This window comes from Porites lutea, chromosome 3, assembly GCF_958299795.1.
Source record: "Porites lutea chromosome 3, jaPorLute2.1, whole genome shotgun sequence".
Lineage (NCBI taxonomy): Eukaryota > Metazoa > Cnidaria > Anthozoa > Scleractinia > Poritidae > Porites > Porites lutea.
Genome location: NC_133203.1, coordinates 41973985 through 41993984, shown reverse-complemented (window position 1 = coordinate 41993984; position 20000 = coordinate 41973985). Strand labels below are relative to the sequence as shown.

The 20000-nt window shown below is 39.1% G+C and overlaps 1 protein-coding gene across 3 annotated transcripts in view; it reads right to left on the bottom strand.

Annotated features, from left to right (window-relative positions):
* Positions 1-20000, bottom strand: part of LOC140931158 (uncharacterized) — a 39148-nt gene that overhangs the window by 920 nt on the left and 18228 nt on the right. For all 3 annotated transcript variants that reach the window (XM_073380910.1, XM_073380909.1, XM_073380911.1), the window contains exons 6-27: positions 17265-17505; positions 16731-16833; positions 15704-15792; positions 15137-15259; positions 13824-13903; positions 12481-13413; positions 11635-11881; positions 10663-10832; positions 10336-10385; positions 10155-10213; positions 9522-9574; positions 8473-8526; positions 8180-8233; positions 7136-7191; positions 6724-6811; positions 5839-5958; positions 5292-5349; positions 4377-4535; positions 3875-4008; positions 2989-3073; positions 2067-2208; positions 1-1193 (exon numbers count right to left, since the gene is read on the bottom strand). The exon at positions 1-1193 is cut by the window's left edge and continues 920 nt beyond it. In XM_073380910.1, the coding sequence (XP_073237011.1) occupies positions 1151-1193; positions 2067-2208; positions 2989-3073; positions 3875-4008; positions 4377-4535; positions 5292-5349; positions 5839-5958; positions 6724-6811; positions 7136-7191; positions 8180-8233; positions 8473-8526; positions 9522-9574; positions 10155-10213; positions 10336-10385; positions 10663-10832; positions 11635-11881; positions 12481-13413; positions 13824-13903; positions 15137-15259; positions 15704-15792; positions 16731-16833; positions 17265-17505 (3141 nt within the window). In that variant the 3' untranslated portion in view covers positions 1-1150. The remainder of the gene's footprint in view (positions 1194-2066; positions 2209-2988; positions 3074-3874; positions 4009-4376; positions 4536-5291; positions 5350-5838; positions 5959-6723; positions 6812-7135; positions 7192-8179; positions 8234-8472; positions 8527-9521; positions 9575-10154; positions 10214-10335; positions 10386-10662; positions 10833-11634; positions 11882-12480; positions 13414-13823; positions 13904-15136; positions 15260-15703; positions 15793-16730; positions 16834-17264; positions 17506-20000) is intronic.

Sequence of the window (20000 nt, the reverse complement as noted above, 5' to 3'; positions counted from 1 at the left end):
TGTATGGAGATCAGTCAGGAGAATTTGTATGTGGATACTGGGACTTAAAGGGTTAAACCAAACATCAAGGTATGTACTAGATGCCTGGCCTGCAACCCGCAGACGTATTTCCGGTCGTCGCCTGGAGAGAAGCGACGACCGGAAATACGTCTGCGGTTCGCAGGCTACTACACGCCAGATCAAACAGTCTTTTTGAGAGTTTGATGCAGCTTCTCAAATGATCAATAATTCTTGAAGAGATTCACTGTAAACGCTTGCAAAATTTACGTAAATTTGACTCACAGTGGTGTTTTCTACATGAATTATCAAAGAGTTTGAGAATGGTGGTCTACAACCTGGGAGAATCAGAGCTCTCTTAGAACATTATATATCTATACATAGCATTTACACAATAAAGTAGCCTCCCTGTTTTAAATCTGCTATTACAAGGGAGCATTTTAAAAGCCATAATTTAAATGACAAAACTTCTTTGAGCAGCGGAGTTTTTTTAAAACCCGGCTACTATAGGTATTTTAATTATATATGTACAAGTAATGATTGAGGTCAAAAGTGAGGAATATTTATTTTGAGAAGTACACACTAGAAACTACTTGCAAGATTAATGTAGCCTGCGAAGAAGCTGTTGGAGGAGTCACAAGAATCCACGCAAGAGCAGCGAGGCATGCGCGATGGACGGAGAAAGAAATAGTTTTTCTTCCGCCACTGGCGGCTTGTTTCGCTGGCCATAAATGGTGAGCTTGCTCACAGGCTAGATCAATGTTGTGGTAAGTCCATCTGAAAATTATTACCTACGGCTGATCTGGTCGCTTGAGAATAGTGAAAAAGTTGTAGCTGTAGTTTGTTAATGACATTATTTTGTTCAAAACAAATCTAAAGCAGTCTCTTAGCTAAATGAGCAAAGGACGTTTCTGCTTTCAAATTTGTTATGTATAGCACACTGACTACGTTTGGGACCAATAAATTGCATGGAAATGCTTCTTTGGCTTATAAAATTTAGCCAACATTAACACAACACCTTTACAATGTTGTGTCGACCAAGGCTATGATAATTTAATGAAACCTACTTTAGAAGTCTCTAAATTTATTTTGTAAGGTAAAACTTTAAATGTTTTATATATGCACTATTTTATGTCCACGCATTTAAGGCTGCTCACGATTCTACTGGGTCTTCGTCCATGGCCATATCAGTAGTCCTGAAATAGGAAAAACGAAAACTATCTTAAAGAAACAACTTACCTCAATTTAGCATAGGAAATTCCAAAACTCGAGGCAAAATTTGAGACAAAAAACGAACATTTCGTCGGAATTGCTCAAACTTTATCATAGCCTGCGTGGCAGGCGTTTGAAAGGGAAGGGAAAGGGAGTTTTAGGTGCGAGAGAAACGCGAGGGGCGCGCGAGGAGGGGGGAAGGAAACTCCCTTCCTCCCTCCTCGCGCGCCCCTCGCGTTTTCCTCGCGCCCCCAACCCCCTTTCCATTCCCTTTTAAACGCTTGCCACGCAGGCTAACTTTATCAGGGTTGTGATGTGACAGGTTGTGTAACAGATAAGTTGTTACATATCCTCCAGAGATGATTGTAAATTCAACACGTAGGTCCAGTCCCTTGCCCCTGTTCAGAGATGGTTTTCGTTGTTTGATCGCAATGGCCTCCTTGGCGCGACTGATATCTCACAGCCTACGATTTCTCGCTTTTGAAAACAGTTGTAATTATAACAATAAACCTAACAGGAACTTGATCTTGTTTAAAGTCAGAATTTTAGTTTATTAATTTGCCACCGATTTTCATCATCCATTTCATCGACAGGACATGCAGGGCCATACAGGTGTTTTGGGAGAGAATAAACAAATGCTGATTATAAGTTCTTTAAATTTGCAGCTAGCCATTCACGTGGTACAAAACCGCCATGCTGGAGGGCAAAAGTCGCACCGGGACAAGACAAACAAAGGAAATTACCACATAAAATAATGTATGCCTTTTATTTGTCTTGTCCCAGTGCGACTTTTGCTCTCCAGCATGGCGGTTTTGTACCACGTGAATGGCTAGTTGCAAGGGGCCTACTGGTCTTACTTGTTTGCCTCCTGTACCACCCCCATGGAAAGTGAGGCTAGCGCTGTGACCGTGTCTGCTTCCTCTTTTTCTCGCTGTTGTGCTTGTACTAATGATTGACAAATCTGTGTTGCTTCACGCTTTACACTGTTCCAGTACCTGCCTGTTAGTAAACAATTAAAATTCATTCATGTTACACGTGCACAATAACGTGTTATTTACCAAACAAGAGATCAATATGGCTAGATATTGGCCAGGTTTTCTTCAGCGTTTTTAGGAAGCATCACGAAGTCAAAGTCCATAAAAACTTCAATAGCCTGTTCCAAGCGTTCCCAAGAGAGAATGAGGTCAGAGAGCGAATCCCTATCCCCTATGATAATTATTTGAAGTCTATTTAAAGTTCGCGCACGAGCTGCGAATGTTATTTTTCTCTGCTGTTTCCGTGACCCGCGAGGTCTACTACCTCATTCTCTCTTGGCGTTCCCCATTCTCCTCCCGTTTTTTCCCCTCGTTTTCCTCATTTAACTCGCTTCCCAATATCTGGACCCCGTGCTCTACTATCTGAGCGCCTGGAACAGGCTAAAATTCCCACAAAAAACGTTTTCTTACAGGGACAAAATGCACAAGAAAAAGCCAATAAAAAAATAGCCCAGATTTTTTTGGCCTTTGTGGAGCCAGCCAATTAGTAAATATACTGATTGTCCCAGTTGCTGGAGACAGGCTTAGCCAGTGTTAAACAAACATGCGTTAGAAGTAATTATCCATTTGCCCCACCCCAATATTTTAACTTTGCTGACTGTAAGCAATATCAAGAAAGCTAACATTCGAGGGGAAAAAGATACAATATATCTCCATAATATAAGTGGGACGTGTTCTACAAGTACCCTGCGAATTACTTTCACGCTTGGGCAAGACGAAAATGTTGCAACCTCAATGACATTACCTTGAATGGATATAGTTTTCTCAAGGAGAGCCACTGCATTAGGGTTAGGGGCACGCTTGATGCTCTCTTTGGGTAGCTCTGGTATCTGCCAAAAACAAAGAATGTGTTGTGATGGAGAATTGGAGGCTATGTTCCTACTATCCGAGATAGCTTTGAGCCCGCACACATGCGGCTTCTGTTCACACAGAACGGTGATTTCAGCCCAATTTCTGTAATGTAGCGAAGCTGCACCACGCCCATCTCGTAAGTAGAGAATCGTATATCGGATAGGTGTTCCCACTATCCCCGATAGCTTTTTAGTGTGAGCACAGCCTAAGATAGTGTGACCCAATTTTCTGGTCTGGGTATAGGTATGGGTGAAGTAGCTACATCTGTAGCCGTAGATACGGAGGACCAAAATAGCACTTAAGTAAGTTACTTGGTTACATGGAATCCTAGTTTGCAGCCATAGCCACAAACAAATCAGAGAGGAGTATAATTACAGAGTATGCAGATTAAGATACCAAGACATGAGCCTCTGTTCTGATTAGAAACGGACACAATGATAAGGTAACTGCGATATACCTATTAATCATTCCTGGCAAATTGCTACAGTCACATGGAGTAGTTCTTAGTCTGTAAACAAAGTCTCATAACCACCCTCATGAAACCTGTTGGGCAGCAAATTGGTAGGGGTGTCTGGAGAAATGCCCTTTACTGATTTCTGATTCTCCTTGCAAAATAATAATCAATTGTCTTGTATGTGCTAGTCCCTTGGGGGCCTTATTCCACACAACCGTTTTTTCCCCTTTATTGATTGTCCATATTTCATATTATGGAATTTGGAATTGTTTTAGACAACTAATCATTTTATATGGGTCACTCTTGACTGTTAAAGCGTTTTTACCTTTTCTCCTAACAGTGCTTTGACACAGGCCTCTGCAGCATCGCACAGGGATGGCAAGCTATAGCCACCTTCTAGAGCCATAACTACATTTCCGTCAGCCAAGTCCATCAGCTGCTTGGTCAGCTGTGCATAACCTAAACACAAAACAAACAAGAACGTAACCTGTGAACACTCCTGTCCTGTCGTCTGGGACAAGTAGATTTTCTTTTATTCAAGTAACTTTGTAAGCAAACTTCTCACCGGGCAAGGGTCCAGGCAAGACATAATTATTGTTTCTAGAAAATCGCCTAAGACATGCCCTGAGCAAGCAAAATGTTAGAGCTGCTAGTCCAAACGATAAGCAGGAATTCAAGATTTTTTCAAGAAACATGCGAGATGCCAAAGTGAGGGTGCCAGCCCAGAAAAAAAGGGATTGAGAGACTACTTGTGATTTGCTGCAAAGTAGTAACTTATCCCAGAGCAGAGAGCTGCACACTTTCATGTACAAAGAGTACACACTTACATGCTGCTGTTACTCTGTAGCCGCCCAGCGCAGGAGAGTGCCCAGCTGCGGCATCAAATCCTGCAGACACTAGCACAATGTCTGGTTGAAATTCTTTAGCTATTGGAATCACTATTGAACGGAAAGCTGCAAAGTACTCTGGGTCTCCATACACAGGATCTGAGAAGTGAAAAAATGTCAAAGTCATTGCTACAGCTGTTAACCCTTTCCTGCCAGATGTGGCTAAAGGCAATTCTCGACCAAATTTCTAAATTTCATTTTCTAAAATTTTGACAAACAAATAGCATCATGTGAAAGTACAGGCAGAGAGGGCTTACAAAATTGTGAATGGTCACATCATAGGATTTCGTCCACAAACTCAAAAGTTAGAGTTACCTCACAAAACTCTATCAAACACTCTGGCAGTGAAAGGGTTAATGAGAAAAACGTCAAACCTAGCATCAATGAACATGTGCACTGTATGTGTTGTGGTTCAATGTAATCCTTGGTTCAAATTTTATTTCCCTTTTTCGGGGGTATGGAGATGTATGATAATGAGATCAAACAAAGGAAATTAAAACCTTCACCATGGACAAAACTGAACCACCACATTGTGCATATTGGATGCTTTTCAGCAGGTACAGCTTTGAACTAAACCAACTGAGATTTTCTGTGTTAATGCTAAAACTTAGACAACACATAAGTGGTCAACTGGGGGGTCATTTTAACTCAATGTTATTACTGCTTAAGTAAGAATGGACAAAATTAGTCCCCTACTTTCCTCAGCGGTAGTAGTGTGAGCAAACTACATCTCAACCCTCTCCTCACCCCATGGTATTTTACATGTGCCCTTGTATATTTTGCTCATGGCACAATGCCCGGAGGAAAAAGGTGATAACCACAGTCTGATGTGGAAACAGTGGTAACACATCTCACCTAATCCTCCCATAAATGCAATGTTAACATTGTAGCCCACACCAATTCCTGCACCACACTGAAAAGAAGACAAAAAAACTACTTAGGATAAAATATGGCTAAATAAGAAAAATGGCAATTTCCAGCTCAGAAGAGCAATAAGACAGGTCACCAGCAGGGAAATTTTCTGCGTCTTAGACACCTTAAACATTCAGTTAAGGAGAGAAGCAAGGCCACTGACTAGGTACATATGTAACACACACCTTCTATACTTAATGGGTTACACCATTGTCAAAGGCTCACCGTATGGTGGTGATTTTACATCTTGTAGCCTGCGAGCAAGCTGTCCTATTTGGGCGAGCGAAGCGAGTCTCGCGTGAATGCGAAGGTGAAAGTGAACGTGAACGCGCGAGTGAGTGAGCGGCAAAGCTTCGCTTGCTTTGCTTGCCCAAATAGGAGAGCTTGCTCGCAGGCTACATCTTGCTCATAACAAAACTCAATCAAACAAGAAGGAAATAGAGAATGGCATTTACAATTTTTCCAAAGGCAAAGACAATCTTTAAAATACCTCCTCTGACTTTCCTGTGCCAGGGAAAAATGTTCCATCATCATGACGGTGAATTGATATATACATTACGTGAGGATCATCATAGAACATCTGTTGAGTGCCATTTCCATGGTGAATGTCCTAAAAAAAGATCAACCTTTCTTATTACTTGTACAAGACAGCTCTAAAAACAAAATTTGACCATAAGAGGTAGTTCAACTACTTAATATAAATTGGTCATGAAAAAGAAATTTAAATGTTGATGCTTCACAAACAATAAAAAAATGACTTTGTAGGGATAGCACAAAAATATTTGTGGTAAACCAGAAGCTTTCATTGTGGCCCACAAACAATGACAGAAACAAATATTTGAAAACAAACATGGCAAGGTAAAGAATACCAAATAGCTCAAGGCAAACCAGTTGGATATTTACAAGCATAAGCAAGGAGTTGAACAAATCCAGCTGGCGGTTAGGGTGGGGACTGAACTCAGGGCCGCCAGATTACAATAATTCCAGCACTGTTACGGCTTCAACAAACTGCCATGCTACCCCCATTAGTTTACAAAAGATGGTGTCAGGCTATTGTAGGACATTCAAAGGGGACAGCCAGCAAATTGTTCCTGCTTGAAATATCTACATGTCATAACTGTTCATCAGAAGAATGCCTAAAATGAGTGCAATTCCACAATTGGTTTCGTCTCCATTAAACCCTATGCCAATAGTAGAACATTTTTGGAGGAGCCACCGACAATGTGAGCACAGTAATCGTTATTGACAAGGCTTATGAGTGAGAGGACAGTCGAAAGAAAATATAATGCATTAAATAACGAACTAAATACACAGGTCAATTAAATACATTAAAATAAAATTTGTTTTATGCACACACACATGTAAGACTACTCACCCAGTCTACAATGAGGACTTTTTCAACTGATGATTTTAGCCTTAGCAGCCTTGCTGCAATTGCTATACTATTAAAGTAGCAAAAGCCCCTGAAACACAAGGAAATATTTCAGTGTCAGCAGATGGGAGTGGTTGAGGACCCACTGGTCTTAAAAACATTCATGGGTATGCTTTCAAAGAAAAAATAATTCCTGCCAGAAAAAGGGATGTGCGTTGAGGGCATGATTGCAAGCTATGGCATTTTGGAGCTGAATCAAATAAAAAGTAAACAGAGTTCTTCTTACGCAAATATGCCAGTGGCCCTCCTACGTTTCTAGTGGGCCACAAAGATTTTTTTTTATCATTGAACAATTTCTTACTGCATCCTTTTTTGGTACTTCTGCCATTAACTCATTATGGGAAAAAAAACTTACATTGCCTGATGAGCTTCTGCATGATGACCTGGTGGTCTGACTAATGCTAAACCATTCTACAAAACAAAAAAAGAAACCTTTAAAAACAGTCCTGTCTTTAAAAAAATTTAAAAGTTTGTTAGAGAAAGGTTCATCACGGCAGATGAATAAAGGATAAAGATAAGCAGCCCGAATTTTATGTTGGTAGTTTGTAATAGTCACCAGCTTACTAACAAACCTGAGGCTGATGGTGTACTCATATTACCCCTATATCTCTCTCCATTAGCGCTCCCTTTAAACAGTATTTAAAGCTACACGGAAAGGAAAGAATTTAAAACAGGTATTTGTGGTCATGTCACCAGGGAAATGAACTCCGGACCTCTAGCACAGGAAGTTGCACACCAGCCAACTGTGCCATTCCCCTCTGACTCTTAAACGCCTGCCAACTCTTGTCAAAACAAGATCCATTGGGGCTTGCACTAAGTAATAGTAGGAAGCTTTAGATTTGAGGACAAGGACAACTACAAGTACGAGATTTAACTTAAAGTTTTTTTGCATATTCATAGTTGTCAAAAAATATTCAACCAGGAAAACTTTGTTGTACTATTTTTCACCTGAAAAATTAGTGGGGTTATTTTTATTGGATAAGGGTGAGCCCCAATATCCACACAAACATTCCCCAGACTGGTCTCCATACATTTCCTTAAAGAATTCCTTAAGAAAATTTAATACAAGATCAATGCATTTCCCTTTCAGTGATCATACCAATTCTTGAAACCTTTTCTCCAGACTTAACATATTGATATCATTAGAAGAAAATTAACGTTGGGTACTTTTGAGACCTTAAGGATTATATCCCACCATCAGGTGTGGCCATTAAGAGGGAGGTTACAGTCTGTTATCATTTGTCTCGCAATGTGGCACTGCAAATTTTATTTGCTTTATGAAAATTTAAAATGCATTTATTATAGAGAAAATGAAACTGCTTCTCTCTTTCAAACTCTCCACTATTTCTAGTCTAAGATTCTACTGTAAACATCGCAACAAAAATAACATTTTTCTCACCTTAAGTTCTCCAGATGCAACCTTAAAGGCTAATTCCACTACACAACCAACAGCCTTTCAATGAAAAATGAAATAAAAGAAAAACAATGAAAAAAACATTTATCAAATGAAAAATGATCCTCACAGTTGTGAACAGAATTTATGCAATTGCATAAGAGGCCTGAAAAAAATTTAGGACTTCAATGGGATTTGAACCCTAAATTATGCCTGACTAACTGAACCAGCAGTCAAAGCTAAATAACAATTCATAAACATGACAAATACAAAATTAATATTTTTCAATTATTTCTCACCATTCTAGCGGCATTTGCACTATGCATTTCATTCCATATCGTGTCTCCATCCACCTAACAACAAATAAAAAGGATTAATAAGTAATGAGGTCCATAAAAATCTGACTTACATTTAATTATAATGATAGGTCAAATGAACTGACGGTTGTCTGTGTTCTGATTGGTTATTGGGTGTGGTCCGTGGGAGTATAGAACAAGAAAAATGATGAAATGTTGGAACGATATGTATTTCTCTGTCTCTTGCAAGCAAGAAATGGGCATCACAACCTGTTTTAGTAACAAAATAAGAGGCAACAATTTTCAATAGTTTACACCATTACACCTACATTTGTAGACCACAGAAATGACATTGAAATGTTCAAAACTTTGCACTGAAACCACTCGCCAGTGCCTTGAGGTTCAGAACTTTTCTTTTCTTTCAAAAAGCACTGATGTGTAAGTGTAAGCAATTCACTCAGACGTCAGCAACTTCTTTCCTTGAAGTAGTTAAGAAAGGGCACTTTCAACCCACGAATGTACAGTCAGTTACTCTTCTCAGACCAAACATCTACCTCCAAAACCTGAAACACCAGCAGGGTTGTTTGCTTAACACAGGTCTTAATGGGGGATAAGCAAGAATGGCACAGTTTGGTGAGGGCAGTCACCTAACACCAATGTAGCCAAGGTTCAAATCCTGGCACCAACACCACAATTATGTGGATTGAGTTTGTGTTTTGGTTCTCTTCTTGCTCTGAGAGGATTTCTACAAGTACTCTGATTTTCATCTCTCCTCCTCCAACATTTCCAATTCCAGTTTGACCAGGTGCCGGTTGTTCAAACGTTGGATAGCGCTGTCCACCAGATAAAATCTATCCATTGGATAACGCAATTGGTTTCCCTAATACTTATCCACTGGATAGTAATTTATCCGGTAGCTAGCGCTATCCAACATTTGAACAACCAGGGCCAGGTATGGAAGACAAAGAGCCACTAGCGGATGTGCTACCTATTATCATTTTATCTAGCTATTTATTTTGTTTATTTAATGCAAGATAATTCTCCGGACTTACCCCTACTCCTCCACATGGAAGGTTATTAAAACATTTAAGCAGGGTGGTTGTACCTGCAAAGGTTGAAAAAGATTAATACTAGCTTATCCTTAATTTCCTAGAAAAGTAACATTTAACGGCCTGTATCACAAGAATTCTCTGAATTATGACCGTGCATTCCCAGGATGTACAAACTGACCTTCAAACAATGAGAGATAGACATTCTCCAAGGAGCTTACAAACCACAAGATCATCCCAGTTATACAGATGCAACTTAAGCAGTTGCAAAAAACATCCTGAAAATATTCAGGCTAATATCTGATTCAAACCCAAGACCTCTGTGATACCAACACCAGCTAAATGACCAGCTTCTGGTTGACGCGTTACCACAATACCTTCTTGGTAGAGCACTCCACCTTTATCACAAAGTCAAGGGGTTTGAATCCCGTACTAGCCTGAATTTTTTCAGGCCCTCTTTTTGCTACTGGAAAAGTTGTATCTATAACTTCACCCTTAAATCTTTGTCCCATAGTTCTAATATGATTTTCACATAATCATTATTTCGATCCATTTTAACAGTTTTGTATTCAGATCATTATTATGTATTCTCATTTTTCTATTCTATTGTTACAAGTCACAAAATATTCCACTCACCATCCTGATTCTTAGTTCTACATTGTGTGCTGCCGCCAAACAGCATTGTATGCTGTTCACTGCAAACAAAAAAAGGAGTCAGATTGTGAATTTATCCTTGAATATGATCAACTTTTCATTCACTGTTGTAAAATTATAGGAAAAGTCAAGAAAGCAAAAAAGCAGGTTTTTTAATTCTTACCTATGAACTGTAAGAATTTCAGCTAATGTTGCTTTTCGAGGTCGGACACGCTTTAAAATAGAACAAGCATTCATTGTAAGCTTTCTTAAACAAAAGCATTTAAAAGTGTTAGTACAAATGCAAAGGGTGAAAATTAAGTTGTAACTAAGAGTTTCAAACACTAAGCAATCATCACACTGGATCAGATCGGGATTAAAAGTGTTTGCACTGTAGTTGGCTTAAATGAGCCCAGGTAAGACTCCTAAATTTTTTTTCTGGTATCTTCCCCTAGAAAGTTGTCAACTGACAGCTAACACTCACAAGAATTTACTGATTGAAATCACCTACCTCACAGAGGTTGGCTACCCCTGTCTCTTGAAGCCGCGCCCAGATACTCTGTAATCTGCCAGGATGCTCAGGATGGGAGCTTGTGTTGCCGCATGAACACTGATGTTTTAACATAACTGTATCATATACAAGTCCTGTCCGGCTTGAACAGCCAGTCAACTGGCCACTGCCTACAACACCAAGAGCAGATCAATTACATGTAACAAATCTGTCAACTAAAACATGTACATGTACAGTAAGGTACCAGCCAATGGCTATTTTGTCTGATAGAAAGCTGCAGTTACACAGTACACTTTTAGAGGTAACCACTGTATCCAGAAAGTTAAGTGTAATTGAGTCATAAGTCAAATACTAAAAAGAATACCTAAATCAAAATAAATGCTCACGATTTTGAGTCACTGATAATTTTCTACCATCATTGCTATTTTCAGTGCTAAGTAACTTGACTTATGACTTATTGATTCATTTGGCCCATAAAACAAGCTTTCTCTTGTATCCAAGCACATTGCAAGATAACCAAAATGTGCCACATAATACACCGTAATATTGTATTTTAACAATGAGCCTGCATTAGCTAGGGATTGGTTTTCACTAATCTCATATCTATCGAGGGCAAATGGAACATTATTATAATAATTATAACATTAAATATAATTATTTTATTTCATTATTAAACTTTATTGTATAATATTTTTACAAAACACCCTCTTCAATAATATTGTGCAAAATTAGATGCACTATGCCCAATAATTGGGCATAGTGCATCAAATGTGAAGAAATGTGAACATCTGCTGATCAATATACGTTTCTGGGAAACTGCCTACCTACCCCTCCCCTGAGTCAATATTTGCCCTAGAGACAAGTGAAAAGTAAGTGTTAATGCTGGCTCATGGCAGGGAGGGGTAGGTGGGCAGCTTCCCGGAAACATACAATGATCCACTGCCCACCTGCCCCTCCCCTGGATCTACTTACCGACAACAGGGGAAGAGTGTGCTCTGGACAATGGTCTGTGACCAACAGATGCCCCTGGGGAGACAGATCCCGCAGATGAGGCTGCTGCTAAATCAGCTTGACGAAGGTGCAAGGCATTTTGATTGCCTGGTTGTAGGGAACTACCATGTTGAGAATCATGCTGCTGTAATTGACGAATAAGTTGCAATTCTTGCATTTGTTGTTCTTGGGTAGACTGTGGTGAGGGAAGATCTTCGTGACTTTGTGTCTGTGAATGAAACACTTCTGGTAAATTTCTTCAAGGCTGCGCTCTAAGAAAAACTGTGGCAAGCCCTAAAATTCTACACTTATTGACCCTAGGAAGCCCATGTTTTCATTTTCTGCAAAAACTATGATTCCCTCAGCAAGAAAAAGTACGATAATGAGTCCCTCCAAGGGGTGGAAGCGACAGGTGACATGGCCGGAAAAACTGGTGACATTCTTCTCAGAAAGAATTGACAATCGACAGAAGAGGAGGAGAGAATTCTGACAGCAACAATCTATTTTTTGAAGTAATGAAGGTGACATTAGATGTCTTTTACATTTTGGCTATTTTTGCAACAAAATAACAATCGCTTTTCCATTATTTTCTCTTTGAATCGTTTTCTAATGTTTGTATTGCTGAAAAACAGTCCCTCTGGGGTGAAAGGTAAATAACAATTAATTCTTTCCACGCACAATATCTGACCGTGTAAATTCCAAAATGGAGTATCGCAAAAATTTATACTAAACAGACAGAGCGATTTTCTTCTTGGCTACAATGCAACAGCAACATTACTTTGGAAGGCGTCTATCATGCAGTATCGATCTTCTCATTATTTTACTTACACGGATGAGTCGTTGCTGAGAAAGTTGAAGGTGCTGAAGCTGTTGGTGTTGTTGCTGTGCCTGCTGAAGTTTTTGCTGTTTTTGATGTTGCATTTGAAGAAGATGCTCTTTCCATGCAAGTTGCTCCTTCTGTTGCATTTGTTGTTCTAAGTGTTCCTTCAGTGCTGCTTGCGATTCCTTGTGCAACTGCTGCTGTTGCATTTCCTGCAGTTTTTGCAAGTTCACTTGCAGGTTTTTTGCTCCGATCTGCTGCATCAGAAGCTCTTGCTGGAGCTGCTGCATGAATCTCGCTGGATTTTGCTGGTACTGACGTTGCTGTTTTAGAAACTGTAAATGTTGCTGCTGCAAAATTTCTTGAGACTGAGGTGACTGATTTATGGCCACACCATTTGACAGAGTAAGTCCTGGTGCTGATAATGTCTGTCTAAGTTTTGGATGTACCTTAAGTTGCCCTCCTAGTTGTGATGACGCTGAAGCTCCAGACATCTCTGCACTTCGGGGTGATAACAAATTGTTGGATCCTTCTGGAGGTAATGTCTCTGGTGGAGTCAGTGTTTGCCGTACAACAGAATTCATTTTTAGATGCTGTGCTGCATCGTAGTTCATAGCCATCATTTGTGCCTGAGCCTGGACCAGAGCTAGCTGCTTCCACCGCGCTTGATGCAGTGCAGCCGCCGCAAGATCACTCTCTTCCTCTTCCTCAATTCCATCAGAAATAGTTTGACTAGAATATGGGCTTTGAATCTCCATGTGTGTCACATCCTTCCCTGATAAGCCACTGCTGTGGCTTAGAACACGTGGTTGACGTGCAAGCTGGCTGGACAGCCATCCACGGGGGTGATCCAGTCCTGAAGGGTAACGTGGAATTGCCTGAAGATTGGGAAGACTGTGACCAAGCCCTGATCCTGGACCTGTGCTAAGAGGTGATGAACCCTGTGGAAACCCAGTACCAAGTTCTCAGAATACATGCTTTTATAACAAACTGAACAAGATTTCATGGATAAATTGGAAATTTTACATTTATCCTTCTATTCAATACAATGGAGATCGCTAGAAACACAGATTTTCCCAGCTTTTTATACAAGAAATGTACAGGACAAGAAAGGAGAACTTGTGTTTTAATGCTAGGGTTAAGAGATTTATTCATCCCAGCCCTTGGAACATTAGGATCCAGAACATTCAGAAAGGGGTGACCAAGACACTAGCCAGCTACTAGAAAGTATTTATTTTACTGAGAATTCTTTAAAAAAAGTACAATTATTTCACAAAAAATGGCAGACCGCTGTCCCTTCGACCAGCCCCTTAATTTGCATGTGGTGCCATGGCATGCACTATGGACTGACCTCTCTGTGTGGGGACGCTGAAGTTGACTGGTTTGGAGAGCCGGGACTTGAACACTCCATTTCTCCTCCCGCATTTTCCACTGCAAGGTAAAAAAAATTTCTATTAGTCAGTCTTCTTACAGGAGTCTGCAACTGTGACAAGTTACCACACTCCAGTTTCACCATTCCCCGCATACATTAAGAATGCAGGATGACAATATTATTAGGAAATTTTGCCACTTTAACTTGGTTGAAACTAATTTAACCTGAAATCATTTTGAACAACAACGTGGACCTTGAGTCTTTGCCCTGCTGTTGTAAGATTTGTGTAAATAAACAAAAAGCAATAATAATGTGAAAAAGTACTTTAAGAGGTTTCTCTTGAATCTTTACAGCAACGGAATCTGCACTAAAAAAACATTATGTCTCCATAGTCCATAAACTTGATGGGAAGAATCTAAACCCATTGGAGACTGTCAAAAAACTTGAGTTTACTGTTTTGTTTGCTTTAAACATTACTTGTACACAAAAAAGTCAGTACCAAATGAATCATCTTTTGATGAGTTTAAGTATAAGACCAGTTGAAGGGATCATTTCCAAAAACTCCACTCTTTAATTAGTTAAAACAGAACTCTACTTGTCTTTATATACCAGAAAAGTTATCACGTGTAACAGTCTATATTCATGGGAATTACTAAGACTTCTACATCACCTTTTTTTGCATTTTGGTCCAGTTGAGATATTTGTACTTTTCATTATTTTAGTGTAGCTTTTGTAACGTTAATTGTTGTGTAAATAACAGCATACAGTGAAACCTCTATTAAACAGACGCCTACAGAACCTTCCTAAGTGTCTGCTTAATAGAGGGTATCCGCTAAATAGAGGTTGTAAAAAATGCGCAATGTTTGTTAGCGATCAACATTCAACGGTTACTCTGTACTGTGATAAAGTTGTATATTAATTGTTAAAGAAGCTATCCAGAGTTCAAGTTCATTACCATTCATTACCAACTTTAATTTGTTTGTAAATGCAAAACATTAACTGACTTCAATACTTATTTCAAGGACGTAATCCAATACTACTATTGTCAATTCAGTCCGATGTCCAGTTAATAGAGGTTTTTAACAATAGAAATTAGCCAAATACAACTCATTTTAGTGTCTGCATCTGCTTAATAGAGGTGTCCACTGAATAGGGGTTCATTTTAAAGGAAATATCAGACGTTTGTTTCAGGACCCAGCTTACTGTCCACTTAATAGAGGGTGTCCCCTTAATTGGGGGTCCGCTCAATAGAGGTTTCACTGTTTTTATACAAAATGTCCCCATACACTTACAAGTAAAGCTTCTTTGCATCCTGCTTCCATTGTGGCGATCTCGCCTTCTGTATAGCAGAGGGCTTCCATAGTTTCTTATTTTAGCTTTTAACCTTGACTTCACTTTGAGATTAGGTTCAGAGGCTACAAAGAGAATATTTAAGTGACAGTTGATTACCAGGGAGAAGTACGCTGATCATTTATCGAATAATAAACTTACGAATTGGGCTATGCTTATGTGTTGGTAGCCAAAGGCAAACCTCTTTTTGAAAGGGGGGCTTATTTGAGAAGGGGGGGCATATCAAACTTAGCAAAGATGGTAGTATCAGTTCTCCATAAAGAACTGGAGTGCAAAGTGGAAAAGCTCACGTACAAGAAGCTGGAGTTCATACAGCCAAGGATCAAAAACAAATCTGAACTTCTAACACATGAATAAACCACCGAGGATCAGTCCAAATGATATTTTACCATTGTGATTTATTAATAAAGTCTATTATTTATATCCTGAATAACCTGCTTTCCAACAAACTTCAACAGACTCCAAATAATACAGTGTTTGGTCTTGTAAATGAAAAATTCCTTTCTCACCTGCTTTTCGAAGTGAAAAATTATCAATTTCATTGTACCCCTCTCCAAGAGGAGCTATCCCATCTGAGTCCCGTTCATACTGCTGACTCCTAAAAATACAATAATTTCCCATACTTACACAATCCCATGTGACAAAAGACAAAATGCGTGACAGTGTAATGACTGACTACATTGACTATAGTTCCATTACATGCATTAACACCAAAAGTGTTGGCATGCATGTTTTTAAAATATCAATAACTTCATCTTCCTCACGGTCAGCCTTGTCAATGATATGCAGATCATCTCGTTCACCTTTAAGAAAGTGATGAGGAGGGGAGGGGTGTGCTTGTTTGATATTATGCCCCTGAGGGTGGGTGCTTATTAGAGCATGGGCATTTATTCGAGGAAATATGGTTGTTGAACCTCCAAAAACTTACAGGAAACCTTGCAGCCAAAAGATCATCCACTTAGGAGAGGTGTCCATTTAAGGAAGGTACATGTATAAAATGCTGTAGCTATGTACAAAATTAGACTGTGTCACATCTGGGACTACAATTAAAATGTGGACACTTAAATAAGGTGTCTGCCTATGAGACACATCCATTTGTGGGGGTTCAGCTGCAGCCTTAAGGCTAAGATGGCTGCCTAGATGAGTGGCTACTATGAGAAAGTTCACAGAAGAATCAAACATGTCTATCTCTTCTTTATGGAGGCAGCATGGCTTAGCTGTTAATGTGCTTCTACTGGTAATACGGAGGTCCTGTGTTCAAGTCCCACCCTAACTTTTATCTGGATTTGTTCTGGGTAGTCCCAAGCTCAAATCCTCTGCCATGCTTGGAAATAGCCAACTGGTTCACCTCCCACTAGTTGGGATTCTTAACCATATTATGTTCAATTTGAATTATTGGTTTGATCCCTGAAAAGCCCCATTAAAGGGGAGAGGATAATTAAGTATTTAGTTTTCTTTAAGTACTAAATACTGTACTTTACTTATTACCAGCTTTCATAAAGGCATAAATAAACTATAAATTATTATTTGACTTACCAATGCTTGAATGCTTGTGATGGCAGAGATGCTAATGCAAGGTCCCTTTGCTTTTTGCTAATCACAAAGTCATGAAGAAGCTTTTTAACCTCCTTTGATGATACTGCAACACAGGCCAAAAAATAACATACACTAGAATCGCTTATCAAGTGTTTGATATCTAGTTTACCTCCTTTAGCCATTTTGATAGTATAAGCTACTAGTTTTTATGGGGCTGTGTGCATGAACTCTGGAGTTTGTTCATACCACTGTTAACAAAACCAGGTCTTCAAATCACTTAACAGGGAGACCATGCCAAGGAAGTAGTGTCCAATAGCTCAGGGCTACATGATTTAGCTATTGGGCTGGTGAATTCTGTTCTCAACTTGCCCGATTTGAGGAATTCAATTAATCCTGCTTATCAAAAAACTTTTTTTCAGGCTAGTTGAAATGACTTTCGATCTAGTACATACTAGCTACAGCCTTGTTCGAATGGCAAGCTATAAAACTGACTTTCTTTGTACCCTGTCCCAGCAGGTTTTAACAGAAACTTACTTTCAGGTGGGGGTTGTTGAGATGCTTGGGACTGCTGTGGTGGTGGTGCTGAGTGCTTTTGTTGTTGTGAATGATGGCTGTCCTGTGATGAAGGTGCTGGATAATGTGTTTGATTGGAAGATGGATGAGATGGAGATTGTGCTACTTCCTGTTTTATGTTAGTTTGCTTTTCTGAAGGCTCATCGTCCTGTTCCATTGCTGAGCAGCCTGGTCCTCTCTCACTTGGTTCTTCTGGCTCCACCTAGTAGATACAATCATGTACAACGTTACAGCTGTCAGTTAAGCAACAGAAAAAGTAATCATACTCCCCCTTTAAGCTCTACACTCCAAAGCATTCCACACTTTAAAATGTATTTTGATAGAATGGGTCATTCTAACTCTACAAGAAACAACGGTTTTTCAGCAAATTACCTACAGTCCGCCTCCAATTTGAGAAAAAAGTTTTACTATCAAGGGGCCAACCTTTTTAATGAACTCCCAATTGGACTTCGATCCTTAACTTCAAGAATTTTATTTAAGAAAGCACTCAACCCTTTAAGTCCCGAGAGTGACCAAAATCAATTTTCTCCTAACCATATCCATACACTGTCAAGAGATTAGGTTCTGATGAGTAATAAAATGATCACCAAAGAGAAAATGCCTTGGTCGTTTCTCAAATTCTTTCACACATTTTTTAAGGAAATCTATAGAGATCAGTTTGGGTTAAAGCACATTTTAGTTAATCTATGAAACATTCATCATTTTAACTATAAAATAGTTATAGGCTTCTAGTATTTCATTTTATAGTCATAGTCTTTTAGCATTTTAGCCTATGGGCATAGCTTTCTATTTTTATCTTTTTTTATCTTTAAGTTATTTATGTTATTTGTTTGTTTGTTGTTATTTTAGAGGGCCCCATTGACAACAGTGTTTTTATACACAGATTTTATCCTGTTAAAATATTCACTATTATGCCTCTATGATTAGGGAGCTCAAGCAACAACAGCAGCAATGGCAACACGAATGGCAAAAGGCAATAGGTTTAGATAAGCAAAACAACTCTGCACGTGATCATGCTTTTTTGTATATTTCTTTGCCATCATTAAATGACTACAATGCGAAACTTCCTAATTTAATGTCTTTTTGGTGGACATGAACCTAGACTTCAACTCCATAAAAAATTGTCAACATTTGACAATGTGAAAGAGATAGAATTAGCACAAAGAAGTTAGAAACAGGGCTGTCAACAAGCGCCGGTAGCGGGCCAAAACCGCCTACTAGTTGGCCATCCTTAGCCAGCTACGACTTTCATCTCCTTCCACCATAACTGCTAACAAAAAATAAGTGCCATCGAATAAAATTGTAAAGCATCCATTTCCCAGTTTTGAATGACAGGTTTAGATCTGTGAATCGCAATGTCATGGAACACCTGGGACATTTCAACAGCATTGTTCTCAGTCTTGCGTGTATTCTGATGAAACAACATGTTGTCTGCGGTGGAAAATACCTCTTGGAAACCCCTCAAAACCCCTGGAAAATGTCCCTAGATGCCTCAGCCCTCAAAAAAACTTGTGCCTTTGGTGTGAGTTCCAAAGCCGCGTACTATTCATTATCAGCCAGCTACTTAAAAGCATTTCGACAGCCCTGGTTAGAAACAGCACAAAATCACTTCTTAGGTGACGGTTTTGCAACTATCACCATAGTCGTTTCTTCCCTTGCAGAACCAGACATATGCAAAACCTATGCTCATGCTATTGATTTACTATGTTGGACTATGTTTCGGTTATGTTATGTTCACTACTACTTATGTATTAACTATGCAACATACCACATAACATAGTCCAAAGTATGAAAAATATATACTGAAACTATGTTTAGGCTATTTGAAAAGTACATACCTTTTTAAGACCTATGCAAATACTATTCAAAATCTTTTCATAGTCTTGACATAGCTATGTATTTACTATGCGATAGAAAGTTCTGCTTTTCCTTCCAATTTGCATCCTATGTATTCACTAAGCATCAAAGTAAAATAGCTTTTACATAGCATCTCGACGTTCCCTTTTATTTCCAACAATATCCTTAGCTTTTACATAGTGCTATGTATATTCTATGCTATGTGAATGAACCATATTTGCAGCCTATGTTTTTACTGTGTGATATTTTAATTCAGTTTTATCATGACATAAAGGCTACATAGCTTTTACATAAACATATTTTTCCTATGTCACTCATATGAAAAATAATGTAGTCTATGCGTTTCCTATGTGATGTTCCAACATAGCATTTAAAATACTAGGCATGTTGATGGCTGGCACAGGTTAAATAGCGCTTACAAAAAGCGTACATCGAATGTAAAAAGCAGCATTTTAAACTAGACAGCTTAAAAATGATATACTATAATTTTTTTGCCCTTGCAGATAGTTTCTTAGCGAAAGGATTATACATTTTTTGTGAAGCAATCTCTGCATCATCATTCCTGCCTTAACTTTCCTTTCTAGCTTTTCCCTAGTATTTCTTCATTTGAAATAATACTTCCATGCATCCTTTTCTCCTTTTATATTAGCTTCTATCCTTCATCTTGATTTTGGACGACTCCTGAATAAAACAGGTCAAAACTGCAAAACGCTAGCTGTAATCCTCGGTGTTTGTCCGCCATTTTGCTTCGACTAGTTCCCAGGGAAGCCTGTGAGTTCAACACATGCGTATTTTGCGTTTTATCGTCACATGGGCCTTTGCAACCAATGAAAAGGTGTG